Here is an 8915-nt window from a genome sequence, read left to right as displayed (position 1 = left end):
CGGCGCTGGAGGTTGCAGGGTGCCCGTCCCGGCCGCACTCGTTCCTCTAGTGCTGCGCGATGGAAATCCCGACCAAACACATGGTGTGCTTGACTCCTGAGGTTCTGCAGCAGTATAAGAACTAGTGCTGCCACCTCCCACCGTTCACCGTGCGCAGCTAACACCCTCGCTCTTGCTCCTCAATCCAGAGGACTGTGTTAAATTGCTGTTATGAAGAGAGGGAAGTGGAAAGGAAATGTACTTGTGTCCATAACGAGGGAGAAAAAGTTTAGAAAAACATTAATCTGAAGTTACATATCCTGCGTGAAAATAAACCTAGCACGCAACTTCGCTATTTCACCACTAAGGAATTATAAAGTGCTCCTGCTTTACCTGAGGTGCTTTGAACTGGCCCCTGTGGGGAACAGCCCCTGGCTTGGTCACAAGCCAAGCGCATCTTGCCAAGGATTCACTTTGTCCAAGCTCCAGACTTCACTGCAGGCTTAGTGCCTCCTGTTGGTAAGCTGTGCTGTCCCTTCCCACATAACGAGCTCTCTCTCTCTCTGCCAGGAGCCCCCGGTGGGGCTGTCCCGGGGCACAGGGCCCATACAGCCTGCTGTCCCACCAGGCTCCAGCGCCACGGGCTCGGGGGGGCCCTTCCTCGGGAACCAGCCTCAGGCAGCCGTCATGAAGCAGATGCTGATAGAGCAGAGAGCCCAGCTCCACGTGATAGAGCAGCAGAAACAGCAGTTTCTCAGAGAGCAAAGGCAGCAGCAGCAGATCCTAGAGGAACAGGTACAGTATCCCTCTGTCTCAAACACTGCAGTGCACGCTGGTGTAAGAGCATGAGCATTACAGACAGTGCAACACCAGCCCTTCCTTCCAGGCACGGTCACGTTCTCTCTGCAGCTCCTATCATGGTATTTCAGCAATGGTTGTCAAAGAAGAGGTATCTGTCTCAGTCCTACCACTAGCTTGGCAAATATTACCCATGTTCCCAGCAGTGGGCTTGACAGTCACTAGGGGTGGTAGGCACTGGAAAAGTTAGCTCCTAACCTGGCATCTCATGGTGTGTTTACTCCAGCAGAAGCAGACTCAGCTGCAGTTGCAGTTGCAGGTCCTCTACCCTAGCTCGAAGTATGGTCTTGCACTGGCATCATCTGTGTATGTAGTGGTCTGGGACAAAGAATGGATGTGGGTTAAAAGTAATCTTAGCAAAGAAAAGAGTTAGTATTTAACCAGAGCAGTTCCTTATCTGATGTATTGCATGCCAATACAGGCAACTAGGTTAGCACAAGGGAGAGGCAGCAGCAAGGAGGGAACCAGAGTCTGATGTGGGAGAACGGCAAAACCACCTCTTGCAGCAGCAGTTGTGGCAGAACTGCATTGGAGCTTTCAGGCTGTGCAGTGTGGATTTTGCATTACCCAGTCCCAATGTGATGCATGCTTAACTCAGCTGGAGTTTTAAAGCAGCCCGGGAGAAAGTCAGTGGAAAGTCACACTGCTCAGTTCCTGTTAGCTCATACCCAAGTTAAAAGTTGCAGTTGCCCTAACTTTACATAGATAATGCTCTGATAGGTCAGCAGTTGCTTTCATCTTGGCTTCTACTTTCTCGCTGGGGAAACATGACTTAAGAGCTGAGTTCTGCTTTAAATTGCACTAGAATATATGCATGCCATGGAACCACTGAAACCCTGATCACCTCCCCCTCTTGTGCTCCTGAGAAACAGAAACGTTGCAATGAACAGGAAGGCTGCACCTAGAAGTATTTCGGATAAAGATGCACAAATTGATTTGAGGGTGAGCAAGTGCACAAGAGTGAGGATGTACAAGAGTAGTGCATCGTGGATTGGGCCAATTCACATGCATAAAGCCAAGAGTCAGTCAGTGCCTTGGCTGCAGAAGACAAGCCTACAGAGCCATAAGGCTGAGGCTGTGGAGTGTGCTAGCAGAGATGAAAAACAGTAGTGCTCAGGCTCCAGGCTTTTGGGTGGTTTGTGCCTAACAAGATTCCCTTTTTCCCTTTGATGGTTTGTAACATGCAGTTATGAACACAGGGATCAGTACTTCTTTCTTTCCCATCTTTACTGTCCTCTTACCTTTGTTACATATCTATGTATTTGGACACAGTATTTGTATAGCTGCAGATGATGCTCCCAGACGTCCTTTTGGTAAGTGCTTAGTCCAGTATACCTTAGGCTCTGAAAACTCTGGTGAACACACTCTGTTTTTACAATCAGGCCTTGATTCCCTTCTACGGTGTTCATGAGTATTCATCGAACACAACCACAGAGGAGCAGAGTGGTCTGGATCAAGGGAGGGAGGCATATTGCAGCCACCCACTCCCCAAACACTATTCCCTGAAGCACAAGAGGAAATGTGCCTTAGTAGCCATTTCTGTTTGGGCTTGGGAATGGTCCTAGGCTGCAGTGCTTGGTCAGGATGCAGCTGAGTGCTTTGAGTGCAGAGGTGGGCAAAATTCTTGTACCAGGAGTACAAACCTCTAGACCTTGGCAGGACAGAGGGAAGAAATGTGTGTGGCTACAGTTACCCTTCGACTTAGGTGAGCAAAGTTAGTTCATATCCCTCTCTCTGCTTTCTGCCTGTCAGCAGTTAAGTCCATGCCATAGAGCTCAGGATGAAGTGGCTCTAAGTGAGGAGAGATGATGTTAACCTCAGCACTTGTTCCTTTTGAGTGAAGGAGAGCCCAAGTGCCCTCAGGAGAGCTCTTCAGATGGCTCTGCTCGGCTCCTCAGAACGGCACCAGATAAGAACTGCTGCAGTTTGGCTGCAGCACTTTTGCCTCCAGCCCTGTCCTCAGCTCACTAATTAATTAATCAATCATCTGTTTCTCTTCTGCTCTTCCCCCTCGCTTTCAGCAGTTGCAGCAGCAGTCACATTTGCCTCGGCAGCACCTGCACCAGCAGCGGAGCCCGTACCCAGTGCAGCAGGTCAATCAGTTCCAAGGTAAGAGCCAGCTCTGTCTCCTGTTGTGCAGTCAGCGCATAGCCCTGGGGCAGGTGCCTGCACGCTGACGTTTTGTGGAGCCCAGGGTCTCAGCAGTGTGCCAGAAGAGGAAGATAGGCTGCTGCACACACCGTGTGTTTTACCAAAGGGGAATGCACAGCTTTGTGCATTCAGCTAAGTTCCTAACTTCCTTCTGCTCCCTTCACTGAAAGCTGCACTTTTTTTATTTGACATTTGCTTTGCCTCTTTGACATCTGGATTCATCATGGATTCATTCATGGATTTATCTTGTTTGTCTCCACTCTTATGAAGATTTTGGATTTTTTTTCAGCTAGCATTTCTCGCTGTAGCTTGGTTTTACCCCTCTTCATTCCCCACCTTATCTAATTTGATGAGCAGAGAATTTCAGAGAGGTCATCCTTTTCTGGAGCAGTGACTGATAAATGTCAGGTGTGGAAACACAGTGAAATAGCTGAGATGTAGATAGAGATTTTTTTAATGATCTCAAAACCCCAAGTATTATTCTGATGTGCTCCCAGGTAACTATAGAATGTAAGTACAATATTTTTGGCTTAGTAAAGTTAAGTCTGAGCTTTTTAGGTGTGAAGCATCAGCTGAATGTCTTCACTAACCATGGTTTCTACACAGGCATGAAATGGACACACACTTGTGCTGTATGTTCATGATAGTGTCATGTAACTGCAACAGAGACCTAGGGAGGCAAACGGGGCAGTTGTGGTTCCCAGGACATGAACAGGCAGCCATGCCTTCCACTGGTGTATGCCAGGGTGGCTCCTTCTAATTACCTTCTCACGTTTATCTTTGGCAGCATAAGTTCTGTATGAAGTTACTTTTTCCTACTAATTCACCTGTGAATCGAAAGGTGTGTGTGCAGTGCCACGCACAGAGTGCACACACAGGCTTCCTGCACTGATGCTTCTGCAGAACCTTGCCTCCACTGGGTCACTTAAAAGAAACAGGGAAGAGAGTTTAGACTACCCTGACAGAGCAAGGAATTCATTTTCATAAGTGAGCTAATTTTAATGTATTTGTCGTGGTTTAACCCCAGCCAGCAGCCAAGAACCACACAGCCTCTCACTCACTCCCCCACCAACAGGATGGGGGAGCGAATTAGAAGGGTAAAAGCTACAAAAACTCATGGGTTGAGATAAAGACAGTTTAATAGAGAAAGCAAAAGCTGCACACACAAGCAAAGCAAAACAAGGAATTAATTCACTGCTTCCCGAAGACAGGAGGTGTTCAGCCATCTCCAGGAGAGCAGGGCCCATCACGCGTAACGGTTCCTTGGGAAGACAGATGCCATCACTCCAGATGTCCTCCTCCCCTCCTTCTTCCTCCCACCTTATATACTGAGCATGATGTCATATATGACATATATGAATATCCCTTTGGTCAGTTTGGGTCACCTGTCTCAGCTGTGTCTACTCCCAATCTCCCATGCATCCCCAGCTTCCTTGCCAGTGTGGCAGTACGGAAAGCAGTAAAGGCCTTGACTCTGTGTGAGCTCTGCTCAGCAATAACAAAAACATCTCTGCATTATCAATATATACTGAGCATGATGTCATATATGACATATATGAATATCCCTTTGGTCAGTTTGGGTCACCTGTCTCAGCTGTGTCTACTCCCAATCTCCCATGCATCCCCAGCTTCCTTGCCAGTGTGGCAGTACGGAAAGCAGTAAAGGCCTTGACTCTGTGTGAGCTCTGCTCAGCAATAACAAAAACATCTCTGCATTATCAACTCTGTGTTCTGCACAAAACCCAAACATAGCCTCATACTAGCCTCTATGAAGAAAGTTAACTCTACTTCAGCTCAAACCAGCACAGTATTTCACCATGTTTCCCTACTTAGTCACACAAATGTAATCCAGTGCAGTAGGTCACGTGTAAATGGGACCAGAGGGTGGCCCAAAATCTGAAAATCTGTTGCATCTCTCTTTTAACTGCTTCTTGTCTGATCTCCTGGCTCTTATGCCAAGCGCAGTAGTTAAGTAGTATGTGAACCACTTGCTGTTAGTGACTCCTTTGGAGCTTTTCAGCTGCCATTTTCAATTAAAAGGTAGCTAAAGATGCATTAAGAAGTTAACATTATCTGTATCTTAAGCACTTGTTGGAGTCACTGCTAATCATTAAGAAAAATCGAGGGGACCCTGGTGCCAGTCATTAAGAGAGTGGTTTGATAGCATGGGTTAAGTAAAAGCTGCCGCTGCATGTGCCCTGTTCAACTGAGATCCAGATGGTGTCTCTTCGTGCTACAAAATGTTTCATTTATCTGTATGCTGGAGCTGAAAACATCCTCCAGAAGCTTATTGTGCTGCAGCAAAAGGGAGACGTAGCCATCCTCTGCGTAATGTGCAGACACTTCCCTTGTCCATACCTGCTTCCCATGGAAACCTATGTAAACAACAGGGGCTAGTAGTCCCTACTCTCCACGGATGTTCAGGTACATTGTCTGCCACTGAGGAACGACAAACAGAAGCTGATTTAAGAGCACTGAGATTCTGTTGCACAGTTCCAAACTCCTGCAGCAACCATTTTATATTTGCACTTTGCACTGAGTAACATTTGAGCTGGGAGCAATGTGTGTCTTGTTCACTCCGAGTTTCACCTGCAGAGTATTGCATTCAGTTCAGTATGGTAGTGACTCAAAACCACAGTGAGCCCATGGCATAATCTGAGACCCAAGCAGTTGTTTTTAAGTAAAGATAGTAGATACAGAAGCATATTGGTTCCCAGAAATCAGTGGCTCCCCTGTACTCAGAGGAAGACACCAGCATGGTTCAGTTCTCTGCCTCGGTGTGGAATTTAACAAGGTTAGGATTTTCTGGTTTCCCATCACTGGCCTAAGGTGAAGTAAAATGTGCTTATGGTATTGATTCACTAATACACTCTCCCTGCTTTAAATGTCCACAAACCCCCAGTTTTTCTTCTTTCCATAGACTTAATCAGTAGCAATCTATAGAAAATCCATTCATTTATGCCTCCTGTGCTATTAAAAAATTGATTGGCCTTCTCAGCCTGACATTTCCATTTTCAAGGCTTACTTTTGAAAGACAATGGAGATATTTAAAAGAGAGCTTCAAATGGTAAGCTGAAGTTCAGCTGTTTTGCTGCCAGTGAAGAAGACTGGTGGTAGCTCTCCCATTTACTTGCTAGAGGCTGAATTAGGTGTAGCTGAAGAAGAAAAGTGCTACTGAATCACAGGGCATATGCAATTTTGAAGTCATAGGCACCTTTTTATTTTCATGGAGGAGGGTGCACATTTTAGTTGGTCCTGGGGAGGAAAAATACACACAAAAAAGAAACGCTCATATTTACACTTGACAGGGAACTCTGACTCCCAGGTGACTTTTAGAGCATTTAATCTCTAGTCCTAACAAAGTAAGAGAAAGGCCTATTTTGGCCCTGCAGCTCCTGTGGCCATCAAGCTTAGGTGCTTGATTAGGTAATTACCAGTAAGGCAACCATGGCTGTATCATGCATCACACATGCAGTCATTGTGCCTTGATTCTTCAAGAATCTGAAGTCAATAATCCCTTGAGTGCACAACCCAAAATTGTCCTAATTGAGAATTACTTGGTGAGTAACTGGCCTTTTAACCTTGCCAACCTTATTTGGGGCCTTAAGGGAAATTAGGCTACTTGTCTGCATCAATGGAATTCTCTGCTGAACAATGTCCCACTTCACCAACTGAATATACAATATGGACAGCGATTCCTGTGCAGGGGAGCACTGGAACTGCTTTGCCACACACCGTGCAGGAGAAGGCACTTGGCAGGGGAGGACAGAGGCTGCAGCCAGAGTGGGAACACGTAACCTCTGAAAGGCAGCTGACTTTAGGCAGGAAGCACATCTCCCAAGGGTGAGTAACCCTCTGGGTCTCTGTTGACCTTCACATGAAAGATTGCTCTACTCACTCAGCAAGCACAGCAGTCTGAAATCCTCCTGTGATGAGGAAGGCCCCTGCAGATTCTCTCTTAGGCAAAGATGTGTTGATTAAGATTTACAGGGTTGTGGGTTTTTCCTTACCTTCCTCCCTTTTTGGTGTAGGTTCGCCCCAGGATATAGCGTCTGTGAGAAGCCAAGCAGCGCTGCAGAGCATGAGGACGTCCCGAATGATGGCCCAGAATGCTGTGGTGGCCGTGGGGCCCCCCCAGAACCCAGGCACGCTGCCCACGACTGCGGGTCAGTCAGATGTCGGCATGGCTCCCTACGGCAACACCTCCAGCCAGCAGGGAATGTACAGCGTGAGCGCAGGGATGAGCCAAATGTTGCAGCACCCAAACCAAAGCGGCATAAACATGGCACATAATGCAGGCCAGGGAATGAGGCAGCCTGGCTCTGGACAAGCTGTGGGAATAGTTGGCAATTTTGGTCAGAACATGCTGGTAAACTCTGCTCTTTCCCAGCATCAGCAGCAGATGAAAGGACCTGTGGGCCAGGTCTTACCAAGGCCACAAGCACCACGACTTCAGAACCTGATGGGGACTGTCCCTCAAGGAACGCAGAACTGGCAGCAACGAGGCTTACAGGGCATACCTGGAAGGACTAGCAGTGAAATGGGGCCCTTCAGTAACGGCACCACGTACACCATGCAGCCTGGGCAGCCACGACTGTCCAAGCAACATTTCCCACAGGGTCTTAACCAGACAGTTGTGGACACCAGTGGAACTGTGAGAGCCCTCAACCCAGCGCTGGGGAGGCAGTTGCTGCAGCCACTGCCTGGGCAGCAAACAGCCAGCCACTCCAGGCCGATGGTAATGCCAGCAATAAGCCAAGGGGTCCCCACCATGTCAGGCTTCAGTCAGCCCGCGACGCAGCAAGTGCCTGGTGGTAACTTTGCTCAGAGCAGCCAAGGCCAGGCCTATGAGAGGAATCCCACTCAGGACATATCTTACAACTACAGTAATGAAGGAGCAGGGGGGTCGTTCTCCAGTTTAGCAGAGGGTGCAGACCTTGTGGATTCCATCATTAAGAGCGGACCAGGGGATGAGTGGATACAGGAACTTGATGAGTTGTTTGGAAACCCCCAGTGAATGGGCTTGTATAGTCTGGAGCTTTGGTTATTATGTTTGGAAAAGAAAAGAGAGAGCTGGATGTCCTCCTCATCCTTGGGTTCTTGATTTTTTGTTTGAACTGGTTTGGTTTGGGGTTATTTTGTTTTCTTTTGTTTTCAGTTGTGCAAACTGAACTGCTCTGTAGCCAACTTTGGAAGATTCAGGGGATGATGAAAATACTGGCATCCCAAGACTTCCACCAAGCAATCTCTGTTGTGTGGCAGTGCCCACTCTGTGTGTGTGTGTGTGTGTGTCTGTGTGTGTCTGTGTGTGTGTCTGTGTATGTATGCGAGACAGAATGGGGACACTGGAATAGCCAGCTGATGCCTCTGGTTGGGAAAGTGGTTCCCCACATAAAATGAGGCTTCATTGCAGGGTGGTATGGGGTGGTCTTGACATCTCCCATCTCATATAACTGTGAATGCTACAGCTTTCAGGGGAGCAGATGAAACAGCTAGGAGCAAAGCCTGAAGATACCCATGGGTGATTGCATAGACCCTGGTTGGAAATGAGCTTAACATCAGGGGTAAGCAGGTCTTGGTGAGCCACGGCCAGGTCTGTGGCTGCTCTGGGCTGCCCAAAGGGAACATGCAGCACTCGTGTGACAAACCTCAACAATCACAGGGAGCTCACCATTTTCACTGCAGAGTGATGAAACTTCAATACAAGCACAGAGAACACAAATTTAGCAGTGTTGTGAGTACAGTTTGATTATGAGACTGGTGCTGGGGACAGCCTAGGTGGATGGGTTAACTTAATGAGCTGCTTAGTCATATCATAGAATCATGGAATTTTAGGGGTTGGAATGGACCTTAGAGATCACCCAGCCCCAACCCCTGCCCTGGGCAGGGACACCTCCCACCAGAGCAGGTTGCTCAAGGCTCATCCA

At 47.8% G+C, this 8915-nt stretch overlaps 1 protein-coding gene across 1 annotated transcript; it reads left to right on the top strand.

The window, feature by feature from the left end:
• Nucleotides 1-549: 549 nt before the first annotated feature.
• On the top strand, nt 550-8074 carry MAML3 (mastermind-like 3 (Drosophila); the record flags this gene model as incomplete). The annotated part of the gene is made up of 3 exons (XM_009076047.1): nt 550-774; nt 2859-2946; nt 7020-8074. Coding segments are annotated over 3 exons (1299 nt in total), but the record flags the coding sequence as incomplete, so codon positions are not given.
• Between the last annotated feature and the right edge of the window lie 841 nt (nt 8075-8915).

This window comes from Acanthisitta chloris, unplaced genomic scaffold (assembly GCF_000695815.1).
Source record: "Acanthisitta chloris isolate BGI_N310 unplaced genomic scaffold, ASM69581v1 scaffold44875, whole genome shotgun sequence".
Lineage (NCBI taxonomy): Eukaryota > Metazoa > Chordata > Aves > Passeriformes > Acanthisittidae > Acanthisitta > Acanthisitta chloris.
This window is presented reverse-complemented; position numbering and strand designations above follow the sequence as displayed.